The sequence below is a fragment of the Phyllostomus discolor genome, chromosome 13 (assembly GCF_004126475.2).
Source record: "Phyllostomus discolor isolate MPI-MPIP mPhyDis1 chromosome 13, mPhyDis1.pri.v3, whole genome shotgun sequence".
Lineage (NCBI taxonomy): Eukaryota > Metazoa > Chordata > Mammalia > Chiroptera > Phyllostomidae > Phyllostomus > Phyllostomus discolor.
This window is the reverse complement of record NC_040915.2, coordinates 25,656,213-25,673,349: the sequence shown is the minus strand read 5'-3', so window position 1 is coordinate 25,673,349 and position 17,137 is coordinate 25,656,213. Positions and strand designations below refer to the sequence as shown.

At 42.3% G+C, this 17,137-nt stretch overlaps 1 protein-coding gene and 1 non-coding gene across 2 annotated transcripts in view; both read left to right on the top strand.

The window, feature by feature from the left end:
- The window catches only part of HAVCR1 (hepatitis A virus cellular receptor 1), a 29,743-nt gene that overhangs the window by 968 nt on the left and 11,638 nt on the right, over positions 1-17,137 (top strand). Inside the window, exons 2-3 of the mRNA XM_036014503.1 lie at positions 14,324-14,413; positions 15,639-15,728. Coding sequence (XP_035870396.1) covers positions 14,324-14,413; positions 15,639-15,728 — 180 coding nt within the window. The remainder of the gene's footprint in view (positions 1-14,323; positions 14,414-15,638; positions 15,729-17,137) is intronic.
- LOC114510492 lies at positions 5,234-5,377 on the top strand. Its single transcript, XR_003685670.1, has one exon. It is a non-coding gene; the product is annotated as a small nucleolar RNA SNORA79 (small nucleolar RNA).

The following is a 17,137-nucleotide window of genomic DNA, read 5'->3' as shown; positions in this document are numbered from 1 at the left end:
AAAAACATTTGCATCCCAGTAACTCTTCACCAGTTGCCTTTAAGATTTTCCTGAAATGCAACAATCAGCAGGTTTACATTTCTTCTCTCTTGAGGTGGGCATCTTATAAGCCTTCTTAAGGCTTTTTTTTTTCTAATTTCTTTGTAGTAAAGTCTTATATTGACAGTAGAAGACAGTATTTGTGACCTTAGTGAGCTGTGTCTCTATTTCTTTTTAATGAAACTGAGAAAACTTTATTTGCATAGTTCTGATTTTTGGACTAGGCTATTTCTCTTAAAACGGCAAGTAAGAGAAGGTCAGCTGCACGGAAAAACAGATGATTTGGGGGAGAGCGTAGCTGGACAATGATTCAGGGCATCAGGGAAGCCGAAGAGCTGATGAGGTAGAGCTCTAGGGACAGCTGTGAGGAGGCAGCGTGTGGAGAAGAGATCATAATTACAAAACTTTTGGAGTCGTGAAATTGTTGTGACCAGGTTAAATTTTTGAAAATGTCGTGGAAAGGAACTAGTAGGAGGCTTGTACAGTGCTTACCAATTCTTTAATAGGCAGGTATTTACAAGGCCACTGCTCTACCTGGTGGGCAGTGGGTGCATAATTGAGACAAGGTGACTCTCTGGCTCCAATAACCAATTCTGTGCTGAAGTTTCCTTGCATTGCTCACAGGCTCAGCTTGGTCTTCAACTTTCTGTTACAGCTTTTCCTCCCCTGCATCTATACTTACATCTTCCTTGCTTCCTCCTGGGGAAGATATTGCCCTTGGGTAAAGGCAAGTTCATCATCAAAACTCTGTCTTGGTTTCCTCCACTTTATTTCTTCTTTAGGCTCCTTTGATGAGATTCTTTGCATGCTTGCTTTTCCCTCTAGATTAGATTTTAAACTGGAGGGAAAGGACTGGATTGTACACTTCTTAAGAGCCTCTGACTGCAGCTTAGCTCAGGGTCAGCAAACTAGACAGCCCAGGACCAGATCAGAGTCAGAACAGGCCCGCCGAGTGTTTTACAAGTAAGTTTTCTTGGAACAGCCAGACACATTCATTATACCATCTGGCCTGTGGCTGCTTTCATGCTGACAGAGTTGAGCAACTGCCACTGAGCCCATACATAGGACCCCCAAAGCCTAACACAGTTACTGTCCACCCCTTTCCAGAAAGTTTGCTGACCTCTGCTTCAGACTCCTGTCTTGCATGTAGTAGAAATTCACAAATATATGTGGAAAAACAAGTTTTTCCTCTTTAAGGCACAGATTGGCTTAATTCCCAGTTAAACGGATTCTCTAAAAAGAAGAGCATTCAAACCAATTGTCTGCTCTCCAGGGGTGTCTTTTATAGTTAGTAGAGCTGAGTTTTAAAGAATCTTGTTAAAAAAACAGTACCTATTGAGAAAAATGTATATATTCTTTCTTTAAATTAATTGAGAGAGTGTGAGAAGGAAAGACTGAGAGAGAGGTTAATTAGTTGTTTCACTTATTTATACATTCATTGATTGCTTCTTATATGTGCCCTAACTGGGGTTTGAACCTATAACCTTGGTGCATCAGGACAATACTGTACCAACTGAGCAACCTGGCCAGGCCTTCCTTGATCTACACTGGTGCCAGGCACTGTGTTTAGGCTTCTATCTAGTTTCAGCTCTCTGTCTGGGTAGCTCTGAAACCTTCCTGAAGTGGTTTTGAATCCCACACTCCTCTGACCCTATGGTCTAGTCCACCTTCTAGCTGAATGTATAAATCATCTGTGTGACTTAACATAGGCTGGTGAGTGTGAGCTAACCCTCATTTAGTGGGCAGGTCTCTTGGGAGGGTATCCTCAAGACTAAGTAAGTTTAATGCTATTCATTCATTCATGCATGCATTCATTCATTCATTCATTTATTTTTAACTTCCTGGGCCTAGCAACTACTTTTTAAGTTAGTCATTCACCACTGAAAGGACAATGACGGTCCAGGTTCTAGACATTTTCCCCACCTCACTGATCTGTATGAAGATGCATAAATCTGACTGGCAAGGCTGGTCTTCTCAAAGTGCTTCGGTGTTCATCCTGGGGATCCTTTTCTACCTCTGAACTTCCTGAAATATGTACTTTTCAATATAGCTATATTTTTTGTTCATTCGTTTGGCTTTTCTTCAAGGCCTCCTCTGCAAGACTTTCCTTGACCAAGACTGGAACTCTGAGTCCAGGGGGGATTAGTGCCCATTTCTGCCTGAGGACAGACAGTCTCTGTGGGTTGTGTGTGTGTCTAGGCCCAACACAGGGCTCTTAGTGTCCTGCTGCTTGATTAATCCTTGTTTTCACGTTTGTTTCTAGCTCCACCTAACGCTACCAGTGCTCCAACATCACCTACAGTCTCCACCTCTGCTCCTACAACTGCAGCTCTCACGCGGAACCACAAGACAGGTAGAGCAATGTGTGTCTGAGGATGGAGACCATCCATGGCATTGCGTTAGGTCAGATGTACAATCCAGGTTAAGAATTCTTAGGCAGCTCCAAATGAGGGTATCACAGGGTCTGTGGACCCTGGTCCAATACCACATGCAGCTTTTGTAACTTCAAGTACTTACAGAATGAGGAGACCCATTTGTTTTTATAGTGAGATTCATTATTAGCCAAACATCCCCAGAATACTGATCTTTGGTATCTACTAAGGATGGTATGGATTTTTCACAATGAGTACAGGTTTCATTAAGAAGCAAATGTAGGAAATGCCAGAGGAAAATGGTCATGTCATTGGGGTTCTGTTCTCCCAAGGAGTTCTGAATAAAGATCCTTTCCTTGAGTCTACTCCACAGAATAAGCCTGTAGCAAGGTTAATATTGACTCCGCGTCTTGCGTCAGGAGACATTATCACTTAGTTCTTATGACAACCCTATGCATTGTAGGTGTGATTCAAATCTATTTTATAAGATACTGTCAAGTAGACACAACACCAGCTGTCCATTCAATCTTGTTGCATATGCCTTGTGTAAGCCCTAAAGAAGACAAGTTCATTAGATGATCTGGTTAGTTTTTCTCCTCTTTATTTTCCCTGTGTTTCTTTAAATAGGTTTTTTGCATGCTTGCTTTTTCCTTCTTGTTAGATTTAAAACTAGAGAAAGGAGATTGGATTGTATCTTCCTAAAAGCCTTCTAACTACATCCTAGATCAGGGTCAGCTAACAATAGCCCCCAGGGCCAGATCAGATTCAAAGTAGGCCCACTCCCTGTTTTATAAATAAAGCTTTATTGGGACAGTCATACCCACTTATACTGTCTTTCCTATGCCAACTTTCACACTGACAGAGTTGAGCAACTGCCACTGAGACCACCCATCCTAAACATTTCCTGTCTGGCCCTTTACATCAAGTTTGTTGACCTCAGCTTTACATTGATGCCTGCATGCCATAGACACAAATATTTGTTGAAAGGCAGTGTTTTCTTCTTCAGGGAAACAAGTGGCTCAATTCCAAATTAAACTAGATCTCTCAAAATAAGAATTTTCAACTCAGTAGTCTCCTAGACAAGGGTTATCTTTTATACTCAATAGAGTTTAGATTTAGGAAAGCTTCTTGTAGAAAATAAAAAAGGTGCATAGTGAGAAAAAGTTACCTATTCTTGAACCAGGCCTTCATTGATAGGCTGCTGAGCCAGGCTTTGTGATTGGGGCTAATTTTAGTTTCAGCTCTCTCTGGGTGGCTCTGCGACCTTCGCCAACCGACTTGCAAATCCTACACTTCCTCTGACCCTGGAAAAAGTCAAAGTCATTACCTGTGGTCTACTCCCCTTCTGTCCAAATCTGTATTGTATCAATCCTTCCTGTGATCTAGCTAGAGGGCGTGAGTTAATCCTTTTAGAGGACAGCTTCCTCAAGAGGGTACCCTCAGGCCTGACTCAATTTAATGCTACTTATGTGTTAAAACACTTGGGGTCTGGGAGCTATTATTTAAGTAAGTCTTAGTCATTCGCCACTGAGGAAACTAAGACACATCCAGATTTGAGACATTTTCTGTACCTCACAGATGTTTATGAAAACACATAAAGCAGATAGGTATGGATAATGCTTTGAAAGTGTTTCTGTGTTAATTCTGGGTAACCTTTTTCACCTCTGCACCTCCTGGAATATATACCTTTCAATGTGGTTGTTTTCTTTTTGTGGGCTTGTCTCCATGCCCTCCCCTGTTAGATTGCAGTAGAACCAGGCAGGAACTCTGAATTCAAGGGACAGTAGTGCCCCATCTGCCGGGGGACTGTCTCTCACTGGTTCTGTTGAAGGCCAGGCCCAGCACAAAGCTCTTGTCTCCTGTTGTTTGGTGAATTCTTGCTTTCCCGTTGGTTTCTAGATGCACCCGAAGTCACCAGTGTTGGAACACCACCTCGGGTCTCTCCCTCTGCTCCTGCAACCCCAGCACCAACACCGAAACTTCACACAGGTAAACTGATGTGTCTCTGAGGCCAGGGGCCTTCTAAAGGGAGGCTGAAGACCACTCAGGGCATGTGTTAAGCCAGAAGTATGATCCAAAGTACAAATTCTTCCCTGGGTTCCAATCACGGGCTTCACAGGATATGTGAACCCTCATCTCTTATGTGCAGGCTTTGTACCTACAAGTATTTTCGGAGCTAGGGAGCCATTGTTTTTAAGATCAAATTCTTAAAGCTATTTATGTTTAGGCAATCAATTGCCAAAATCTTTGATGTCTAATGAGGACGATATGAATTTGGCCCCGTGGAGCACAAGTTTATGAGGAAAATATAGGGAAAGACAAAGAGAAGGGTCAGCTTAATGAGACAGTGACCTCACACAGGGCTCTGAGTGGAGATCCTGCAGTTCTCCATGAAGCCGAACCCTCCACTGAAGGGTAAGATTTCAGTGAAGTTAACAGTTAGTCAGTCCTCTCTGTGCCAGGAAGCATTATAAGGTTTTTTACAAGTATTATATCACTTAATTCTTATGCCAATTCTACACACTGTACATGTGATTCATTCCTATTTTACAGTTGTGGGTACTGACAGGTAGATACATCACCAGCACTAACAATGGTCAACTCTTTTTTTTTTTTTTTTTAAGGATTTTATTTATCCATTTTTAGAGAGGGAAGGGAGGGAGAAAGAGAGAGAGAGAGAAACATCAATGTGCGGTTGCTGGGGGTCATGGCCTGCAACCCAGGCATGTGCCCTGGCTGGAAATCGAACCTGCGACACTTTGGTTCACAGTCCGAGCTCAATCCACTGAGCTACGCCAGCCTGGGTACAATGGTCAACTCTTTGATGACAGTCCCTTCCACTGCCTTGAGGGCTAGCACTAGAATTTTAGGTCATCATAAATTAAAATTTGATTTTCTTCACTCAGAGCATATTAGAATAATAGGATTATCTGTGTATTCTTAGAAAATTGAGGAATGAAACATTTAAGGTAAAAACCTATCAACTCAGTTTTGTTTCAGATACACTGTGTGAGCCTGTGTAGTTCTACCCACACGCTTTGCCCCGGCTTGAATTTCTTGGAAGCATGTCTCACGTCATCACAGCATTGCTTATTTGTACATAACAATGACCCTATTGCAATTGAAAACACTTGCCCCCCAATAACTGTTCACCAGTTGCTTTAAGATTTCATGAAGTCCAGAAACTGGGAAGTTTACAGTTCTTCAGTGTGGATGTGGACATGCTAAGCCTTATTCGATGAAAGAAGTAGGTGTTTGAGGATTTCCTGCTTTCTAGTGCTCCTTAATAAATCTGTCCACTGAAACTTTATATTGGCAGCAGAATACAAGGTCTGTGGCCTGAATAACCTGTCTCTCTCTCTTTCTAATTAAGATACACTTCATTTTGTAAATTCAAATTTTTAGACTAGGCTTATTTCCCTTAAGGGAAGTAAGATAAAGTCAATTGAGATGGCGAAAACAGCTGACTCTGGGGAAACAATATCTGGGAGGCGATTCAGGGAAGCCCATCAGATTCGTGGGCTGGAGACAGATGTGAGGAGGCAGCACGTGGAGAAGAGATGAGACTGCAAAATTTTGGAGTTGTGACATTATTTTGATCTGGCTGAATATAACATGGAAAGGAATTAATAGGAGACTTTTACAGTGCCCCCCCTCCCAGTATTTTTTTACTTTAAAAAAATTTTAATTTAGTTTTAGAAAGAGGGAAGGGAGGGAAAAAGAGAGGGAGAAAAACATTGATGTGAGAGCGAAATACTGATCAGTGGCCCTGATTGGGAATCGAACCTTTGCTCAACCAACTGAGCCATTATCAGTCAGGGCACGCCCACCAACTCTTTAATAGGCAGGTATTTACAAGGCCACTGCTCTATCCGGTAGGAAGTGGGTCCATAGCTGAGATAAAGTGACTCTCTGGCTCCAATAACCAATTCTGTGCTGAAGTTTCCTGGCATCGTTCACAGGCTCAGCTTGGTCTTCAACTTTCTGCTACAGCTTTTCCTCACCTGCATCTATACTTACATCTTCCTTGCTTCCTCCTGGGGAAGATATTGCCCTTGGGTAAAGGCAAGTTCATCACCGAAACTCTGTCTTGGTTTCGTCCACTTTATTTCTTCCTTATGCTCCTTTGATGAGATTCTTTGCATGCTTGCTTTTCTCTCTAGATTAGATTTTAAACTGGAGGGAAAGGACTGGATTGTACACTTCTTAAGAGCCTCTGACTGCAGCTTAGCTCAGGGTCAGCAAACTAGACATCCCAGGACCAGATCAGAGTCAGAACAGGCCCGCCGAGTGTTTTACAAGTAAGTTTTCTTGGAACAGCCAGACACATTCATTATACCATCTGGCCTGTGGCTGCTTTCATGCTGACAGAGTTGAGCAACTGCCACTGAGCCCATACATAGGACCCCCAAAGCCTAACAGTTACTGTCCACCCCTTTCCAGAAAGTTTGCTGACCTCTGCTTTAGACTCATGTCTTGCATGTAGTAGAAACTCACAAATGTATGTGGAAAACAAGTTTTTCCTCTTTAAGGCACAGATTGGCTCAACTCCCAATTAAACTGATTCTCTAAAAAGAAGAGCATTCAAACCAATTGTCCTCCACGGGTTTCTTTTATAGTTAATAGAGTTGAGTTTTAAGAATGTTTCTGGTAAAAACAAACAAACGAAAACAGGTGCCTGGTGAGAAAAATGTACACATTGTTGATTCTGGCCTTCATTGATCTGCTTTTGTGCCGGACGCTGGGTTTGGCTTAATTTTAGTTCCAGCATTGTCTCTGGGCAGCTCGGAGACCTTCTGTAAGTGGTTTTGAGTCCTATGCCCGCTCTGACTCTGGAAAAAATCGAAGTTATTTCCTGTGGTCCAGTTTGCCTTCTAACCAAATGTATAAATTGTCTGTGTGATCTAACATATGCCGGTGAGTTAATCCTCATTTAGGGTGCAGGCCCCTTGGGACGGACTGATCTGAAGGCTGTTTATTTGGTAAACATCCTCGGCCTGGGAAGTACTGCTGCTGTCTTAGTCGTTCCCTACTGAGCAGACTGGGACAGGTTCAGTCTCCAGACATGTTCCCTTCTCATACATGTTGATAAGGATATACATATATATATACTGTATTTTTCAGACCATAAGACTCACGTAGGTTTTAGGGGAGGAAAATAGGAAAAAAAATTTGAAGCAAAAAATGTGGTGAAATATTTAATAGCATAACTAACATAATATTTCACCAGTGTAAATGTAAACAGAACTCAGCAGCAGCATTAACAAGCATTATTTCTCCCAAATTTAGGGGGTGGTGCATCTTATAGTCCAAAAAACACGGTATATATCTAATAGGCACGGCTGGATTTTCCAAGTGCTTCAGGGTAAATCCCAGGTATCCTTTTCCAACTCGGAACTTCCTGGAATATGTGCCTTTTAATACAGCTGTGTGTTGTTGTTGTTGTTGTTGTTGTTGTTCTCTTTCAAGCCCTCCCCTGTCAGATTTTTGTGGAACCAGGACAGGAACTCCAGTTCAGGGAAGATTAGTGCCTAATTCTTCCTGGGATCGGAATGCCTCTCATTGGTTGCGTTGAAATCCAGGCCCAGCAAGCACAAAGCTCTCGTCTCCTGCTGCTCCAATTAATCCTTGCTTTCCTGTTGGTTTCTAGCTCCACCTAAGGCCACCAGTGTTGGAACACCACCTCAGGTCTCTACCTCTGCTCCCACAATGCCAGCACCCACACAGAAACTCAAGACAGGTAAACAGATGTATTCCCGAGGCCAGGGGCCTCCTAATAGGGGATGGAGATTGCCCAAGGCACTGTGCTCAGACAGGAGTCAAATTCAGGGTAAGGTTTTTTAGAGGGTTTTCAAGAGAGAATTTCACCGTGACTCTGAGAACCCCCGTCCCGTATTACATGCACCTTTTGTATAAATTTAATCAGAATGAGGAAACCCATTAGTTTTTCAGTCAGATTCTCAAAGGGGTACATGATTAGCCCAAACACTCCATCTTTGGCATACAATGAAGATGGTGTAGCTTTGGCCCTGTTGAGCACAGGTTTCTGAGCAAAACATAGGGTTATGCCAAAGAAGAAGGATCGTGTTAATAAGATTCAGGCCTCACAAGCAGCTTTAGTCCACTCTGAAGATGGACCCTACCCTTGAGGATTAGATTTCAGTGGATTTAATGTGTATTCTGTCTCTTTCGTCAGGACCCATGCCAAGTCCTGTGGAAGCATTACATTACTTGATTTCTCACACCAACCCTACGTACCCTAGGTGTGATTCAATGCTATTTTTTAGTGGTGGGAACTGTCAAGTGGAAACATTGCCAGTTTTAACAATTGTCCATTCAACCTTTTTGCATATACTTTGTGTGAGCATGTGTAGTAGTTCCACATCTACCCTTTGCCCTGCCTTCGAATTTTAAAGCAGATCTCATAGTATAACGTTGTTTGCTTGAAAATTAAAATGACTATATTGTAATATGAAACTATGGGCATCCCAATAACTTCACCCACTGATTTAAGGAATTTCAAGAAATCCAAATATCTGGGAAGTTTACCTTTTTCCCATTTTGAGGGGGACATACAAATAGCCTTATCATTTGATGAAAAATGTAGGTGGTACTTGGAGGTTTCCTGGGTGATGCTCTCCTTAATAAATCTCCGTCCACTAAGGTCTTATGTTGACAATAGAACCCAATACCTGTTGTCTTAATAGCCTATGTCTACTTTTCTTTTACTTAAGAGAAACTTTGTTTTATAATCTCCCAAGTTATCAGCTGGGCATGTGTCTTATGAAGGCAGGTAAGATAAGGTCAATTCAGGTGGAGAAAACAGCTGACTGTGAAAACTGTATCTCAGAGGCAATTTAGGGAAGCAAAGAAACTGGTGAGATAGTGGGCCAGAGACAGATGTGAAGAGGCAGCAAGTGAAGGAGCAATGATGATTACAGCATCCCTGCAGCTGTGAAATCACTTCGACCTGGCAGGATTTTTAAAAGTAACATGGAAAGGAAGTGGGAGGAGACTTCCATAGGTGGGTAATTACAAGGCAACTGCTGTATCCGGTACAAAGTAGGTCTGTAACTGAGCCAAAGTGACTGACCCACAGCTTCCAGAACCAATTCTTTGCTTAAATTTTCTTGCATTTGCACAGGCTGAGTTTACTCTTCGATGTTCTCTTAAAGCCTCTCAACAGCAACTACCCTAACCTTCTGTGGGAAGTACCACTGAGCGACACAAGTCGAATAAAGTTTTATTGGCACAGTCATTCCTAATCATTATACTATCTGGTCTATGAGCACTTTGGTGCCGACAGAGTTGAGCGAATGTCACTGAGACCATAGGGCCACCAGAGCCTAAACGTGTACTCTCCGGCCCTTTAAAGTTTGCTGACGCTCACAAATACTTGTTGAAAACCAGTGTTGCCTCTTCAAGGCAAGAATTGGCTTGATTCCAAATTATATTGGATCTCTTAAAGAAGAGCTTTCAAATCAATGGTCTCCTATGCCAAGTTCTCTTTTCTAGTAGTAGAGTTGCAATTCAAGGAGGCTTCTTGCAGGATAAAAAGGTGCCTTGTGAGAAAATAGAAAAAAGTATACATTCTTGATCAGACCTCCACTGCTCTGCTTTGGTGCCTGGTGGTGTTTGGACTTAATTCTAGCAACAGCTCTCTCTCTCTCTCTCTCTCTCTCTCTCTTTCTCTCTTTCTCTCTTTCTCTCTCTCTCGCTCTCTCTCTCTCTCTCTGTAGCCCTGAGACCTTCTGTAAATGCTTTGAATCCTAAATCTGCTTTGTCATGGAAAGAGTCAGAGTTATCACCTGTTATCACGTCTTAGTTGGAAAGTGACCATTAATGGCCAAATTTGCCTTTCAGCCAGATGTATAATGTATAATTGTCTGTGTGATCCAGCATATGCTGCTGGGTGTGAGTTCATGCTCATGTAGGGTGCGGGTCCCTCGGGATGCTCTCCTCCAGACTGACTGACCTCAACGTTCTTTATTTAGTAAAATTCTGGGCCTGGGTGCTACTGTTTAAATCTTAGTCACTCACCAATTAGAGACAAAGACATTTTCCTCACTTCCCGGATGTTTATAAAGATAACATATCTGATAGACATGGTAAATCTTCTCAAAGCGCTTCAGTGTTAATCCTGGGTAACCTTTTTCACCTCTGCACCCCCGGAATATATGCTTTTCAATGCGGCTGTTTCCTTTTTGTGGGCTTGTACCCATGCCCTCCCCTGTTAGATTGTAGCAGAACCAGGCAGGAACTCTGACCTCAGGGGACATTAGTGCCCCATCTGCCTAGGGACTGTCTCTCACTGGTTATGCTGAAGGCCAGGCCCAGCACAAAGCTCTTGTCTCCTGCTGTTTGGTGAATCCTTGCTTTCCCGTTGGTTTCTAGATGCACCCGAAGTCACCAGTGTTGGAACACCACCTCGGGTCTCTCCCTCTGCTCCTGCAACCCCAGCACCAACACCGAAACTTCACACAGGTAAACTGATGTGTCTCTGAGGCCAGGGCCTTCTCAGGAGAGGATGGAGACCTCCCAGGCACGTGTTAAGTCAGAAGTGCACTCCAGGGTATGAATTATTCCTGGGGTTGCAAGCACAAGCTTTAACGCAATTGTAAAATGTGTTCATTATTAACCAACCAACCAACCGCAGGTCACTGATCTTTGATACTTAATAAGGACTGAGTGGATTTAACCCAGTTGAGCACAGGTTTCTGAGGAAAACATACGGAATGCCAGAGAAGGGTCAGTTCAATGAGAGTCTGAGCTGACAAGGAGTTTAGGGTGTCCATCCTTTAGTCCTGAGTTCGGACCATGTACGTAACGGTAAGACTTAGTGAAGTTAACATTTACTCAGTCTTCTATGTGCCAGAAACTATTCTAATTTACCTTTGTTATTTCACCTAGTTCTCATGACACCCCTATGCACTGTAGATGTAATTCAATCCTATTTTATAGTTGTGGGTACTGACAGATGGGTCACCATCTTTAACAATTGCCAACTCAATGTTATTGCATATGCATTGTGTTGGCCTCTATAGTTCTGCCTATACCCCTGCAATACCATGGATTTTTGTAGCATTATCTCATATCAAATTCCAATATTGTTGGTTTAACCATTAACACTTTAATGTTTAAAATATTATTGCATTATAGGAACACTCACAACCCAATAACTATTCACCAATTGGTTTAAGAATTTTGTGAAATCTGTTCCCTGGCTGGAATGGCTCAGTGGATTGAGCACTGGCCTGCTAACTGAAGGGTTGCTGGTTTGATTCCCAGCTAGGTCAAATGCCTGAGTTGATGGCCAGGTCTCCAGTTGGTGGTATGCAAGAGGCAACCAATCTATATTTCTCTCTTCTTACAAAGTGCTTCCTTACAAAGATATTTCTTTCCTTCTTTTTCTCCCTTCCTTCCCCTCTCTCTAAAAATAAATGCAACCTTTTAAAAAGAGGACTTCATGAAATCAAAAAATCTGGGACATTTATATTTCATCTTGATGTGCACAACCTAATAGCCTTATTACTCGGTTAAAGAAGTAAGTTCTATGCATCTTCTGGTTTCTGATGCTCCTTCTAAATGAATCTCTGACAGTTGTTTTTTTTTTTTTTTATTGACAGTAGAACCTGATATGGTTGCCTTAATAATCTATGTTCTCTTTTTTTTAATTGAGAGAAACTTTATTTTTTAATCTCCCATGCTTGGCCTTGGCTTGTTTCCCCTTGAAGAGAAGTAAGATAAGGTCAATTCAGATGGAAGAAACAGCTGATCTGGGAAAACTATATCTGGAAGGCGATTCAGGGAAGCCAAAGAAGCTGTTGAGATAGTGGGCTAGAGACAGGTGTGAGGTGGCTGAAGTTGGAGAAGAAATTATGGTTTCAACTTTGTGGAGTTGGGAAATTTGTATCTGCTTGCATTTTTAAAAATAACATGGAAAGGAATTAGTAGGAGAATTTTATGTTGCCTCCCAATTCTTTTTTTTTAGAGAGAGAGGGGAGGGAGAGAAAGAGTGGTGTGTGAGAGATACATCAGTTGGTTTACTCTCACACGTCCCCATTTGGGGACCCGGCCCACAACCCAGGCACGTTCCCTAGCTGGGAATCAAACCAGAAACCCTTCAGTTCACAAGCCGGTGCTCAATCCACTGAGCCACACCAGCCAGTGTGTCTCTCAATCCTTTAATAGACAAGCCCACTGCTCTATCCAGTGTAAAGTGGGTCCGTAACAGAGAAGTGACTTTTAGCTTCCAATAACCAAGTCTTTGCTTAAGTTTTCTTGCACTTTTTCACAGGCTGCTATTACTCTTCAAGCTTCCGTTATGGCTTTTCCTCAGCTGCATCTATTTCTGTATCTTCCTAGCTTTTTCCTGGGAAAGATATTTTCCATGGATGAAGTCAATTTCATTACACAGTCTGACTAGTTTTTCTCCTTTTTATTGTTTCTTATACTCACTTGATCATATTTTTGGCATGCTTGCTTTTTTCTCTAGTGTAGACTTGGAACTAGAGGGAGGGAATAAAATTATACTCTTCTTAAAAGACTCTGACTACACCCTAGATTAGTCAACAAATTATATCCCAGAGCCAGATCATATTCAAAACAACCTCACCAGCTGTGGTATGAATGAAGATTTATTGGAGTGGACATAGCCATTCACTACACCGTCTGGTCCATGACTACTTTCACACTGACCGAGTTGAGCAACTGCTCCTGGGACCACAGGGCCACCAGAGCCTAAACGTGTGCCATCGGGCCATTTACATAAAGTTGGCTGACCTCCGCTCTAGACTAATGCCACACATATACTAGACATGCACAAATATTTCTGGAAAAAAGTTCCTCTCAAGGCAAAAATTGGCTTGATTCTAAATAAACTGGATCTCTCAAAGAAGAGCGTTCAGATCAGTGGTCTCCTGTGTCAAGTTTTCTTTCTTTCCTTTTTTTTTATTTTAATTATTGTTCAAGTATAGTTTTCTCCCTTTTACTCCCATTCCAGCCCACCCACCCAACCCTCCCCACTTCCCTCCCATTACCACCCTCCCCAAGTTTTCTTTTCTAGTTAGTAGACTTCAGATTGAAGTATCTCACAGGATAAAAGGTGTCTGGTGAGAAAAAAAAGTACAAATTTTTGTTTTAAATTTTATTTTAATTGTTGTTCAAGAAAACATACACATTTTGTCAGGCCTTCATTGATCAGCTTTTGTGCCAGGCACTCTGTTCGGACTTAATTCTAGTTTCAACTCTTTCCCTGGGTAGCTCCGAGACCTTCCGTTAAGTGCTTTGGAATCCTGAATCTGCTCTGTCATGGAAAGAATCAAAGTTATTACCTGTTATCATCTTTTAGTTAGAATCACTCACCTTTTAGCCAAGTGTATAATCGTCTCTGTGATCTGGCATATAAGCGGTGTGAGTTAGTCTTCACTTAGGGTGCAGGACCCTTGGGAGGGCATCCTCAGGAAGGACTGAAATGACTGCTGTGTATTTGGCAAACATTCTTTGTCTGGAAACTACTGTTTAAATCTTAGTCACTCATGATAGAGGGGGCAAACACAGGTCCTGGCTGTAGACACTTTCCCCACCTCCCCAGTGTGCATGCAGGTATGTAATCTGATATGCACGGTTGGTGTTTCAAAGTGCTTTGGTGCATAGCCCGAGTAACCTTTTTCACCTCCGAACCTACTGGAATATGTACGTTTCAATGCAGCTGTTTCCTTTTTGGGGGCTTGTCCTCTCGCCCTCCTCTGTCAGATGGTAGTAGAGCCAGGGCGGGAACGCTGAGTTCAGGAGAGGTTAGTGCCCGGTTTTGTCCGGGGACTGTCTCTCATTGGTTATGCTGACGTACAGGCCCAGCACAAAGCTCTTCTTCGTGCTGCTTCATTAATCCTTGCTTTCCTGTTGGTTTCTAGCTCCACCTAAGGCCACCAGTGCTCCGACATCACCTAGGGTCTCCACCTCTGCTCCCACAACTCCAGCACCAACTCTGAAACTTAACACAGGTAAACTGATGTGTCTCTGAGACCAGAGGTCTTCAAATGAGAAGACATAGACCAACCAGGGCATGTGTTAAGTCAGAGTTACAATCTGTGCTAAAGGTTCTTTCCTTGGGTTCCATCTGGCCTCGTGTTTTGTGAAACCTTGTCCCACATTACATGCATCTACGGTACCTACATGTATCTTCAGAGTGAGAGGACCCATTGTTTTTTAAATCAGGTTCTCAGAGGGATTCATCGTTAGGTAAATACCCCCAGACCACTGGTACTGGACATCTAATGAAGATGACATGAATTTGGCCCAGATGAGCACAGGTTTACGAGGAAAATCTAGATAATGCTAGAGAAGAAGGGTCAGGCTAATGAGATGCTGTCTTCACAAGCACATCTGGGTGGAGTTCTCTGGTCCTCTACGTCCGTAGACCTTCCACTCAAGGATAACAAGCCCACTGCTGGTTTTATATCAGGGTTTTACTGGAATAGCCATATCCAGTCACTACACTGTCCGGTCTGTGGCTGCTTTCACACCATCAGAGTTGAACAAGAGCCCTGAGACTGTGGAGCCTCAAACCCTAACATTTACTCTCTGGCCCATTACATAAGGTTTGCTGATACTTGCTTTACACTAATGCCTTGCATGTAATGGGCACTCACAGATATTTGTTGAAGAAAGTTTTTTTCCTCTCAAGGCAAACATTGACTTGATTCCAGATGATACTAGATCTCTCAAAAGAAGAGCTTTCGAATCGGTGCGCTCCTATACCAGTGTTCTCTTTTGTAGCTAGTTCGCTTAGATATAAGGAAGCTTCTTGTAAGGAAAAAATGGTGTCTGGGGAGAAAAAGTATACGTTGTTTTTTCTTTTAAATTATTTTTTAATTTTTTGAATGCATTTTCCCCACCTCACCAATGTGTATGAAGATATGTAAATCTGATATGCATGGCTAGTCTTTTCAAAGTGTTTCAGTGCTAAACCTGCGGAACACTTTTTTTATCGTGAACACCCTGAAATATACACTTTTCAATGCAGTTGTTTCCTTTTTATGCACGTGTTCTCAATTCTAGTGGACCAAGGGTTAAGAACGCTAAATTCAGAGAGATTAGTGCCTCAGGGAGATTAATGCCCAGTTCTGCTCGGGGTCAGTCTCATGGGTCAAGTTGAGGTACAGGCGCAGCACAAGGCTCTTAGTTTCCTGCTGCTTGATTAGTCCTTGCTTTCACGTTCGTTTCTAGCTCCACCTAAGGCCACCAGCATCCCAACATCACCTAGTGTCTCTACCTCTGCTGCTTTGGCACCAGCGCACACGCAGGACATTCTGAGAGGTAAAGTGATATATGTTTGAGCTCAGAGGCCTTCTAATGAAAGGAGGTCGACCACCCAGGGTATTATCTTAAGGCAGAAGTACAATCCAGGGTTAATACTCTTCCCCTGGGTTGCATTCGTGAGTTTCACAGATCCTGACAGCCTCCGTCCCAGATTACATGTACCTTTTGTACCTATAAGTATTTTCAGAGTAAAGAGACCCATCATTTTTAAAAATCAGATTTTCAAGGGCATTCATTATTAGCCAAAAAAAAAAAATCCCCAGGCCATTTATCTTTGATATCTAATGAGGAGTGTGTGGATTTGGCTCTGGGGAGCACAGGCCTATGAGGAAAATTCAGGGACTGCCCCGAAGGCAGGGGCAGGATAATGAGCTCGGTCCTCACAGGGAGCCCTGAGTGGAGATCCTGAAGTCCACTCTGACCTTGGAGTCTCGTCTGGAGGAGCAGATTTCACTGAGGTCACAATCGCCTCTCTCCCCTGTGCCGCAAGATTCACGCTAAGTTCTCTCTCTCTCTTTTTTCACTTTACAAGTTTTTATTTAGTTTTAAAAATACACTTAACATATAATATTATGGTTCAGGTGTATGCCCCTGTGATTAGACATTTATATAACTTAAGAAGCGATCACCCTGATGAATCAAGTACCCATCTTACACCATGGAAAGCTACCCAGTATTACTGACTATGTTCCCTATGCTGTACTTCACATCCCCATAACCACTCTTGTAACTAATAATTTGATTCTCAATTCCTTCACCTTTTTCACCCACCCCATCTGCTAAGTTTTTTTGTTTTTTTCAAGTGTTATATTACTAAATTCTTAGGACAACCCCATTCATTGTAGGTGTGATTCAATCCTATTTTATAGTTGTTGGATCCTGGGCACAAGGTTCATTGTTAAAGGCATGTGGATAGAAAATGGTTGAGTCAGGATTCTGTCTCCATTAATTTGAATTTGGGGCCGTAGTTATAACTCCTGATCATGCCTTCTACATGAGCACTGACTGAGGTTATATTAGGATAAATTTGCCCTGATCTGACACCAATGCTGAAAAAGCCTTTATACAATTTACCCTGTTGTTTTTTTTTTTTCATGTCAGGCAGTGACTTACACAGTTTTGCTTCAAGCATTCTTTACTATTATGTAGCATAGAAATAGAAAAAAAATGCTATTTATGTAATGACATGAGATTTAAGGATTTCAGGGATTTGGAATGTATTGCTCTTTTTTCCATTTAGGCTACATGGTTCACACTTAAACTTTCTTTTTTTTTTTTTTTAATATATTTTATTGATTATGCTATTACAGTTGTCCCATTTCCCCCCTTCTCTCCCCTCCCCCCTGTACCCCCCTCCCACCCACATTTCCCCCTTTAGTTCATGTCCATGTGTCATACTTATGAGT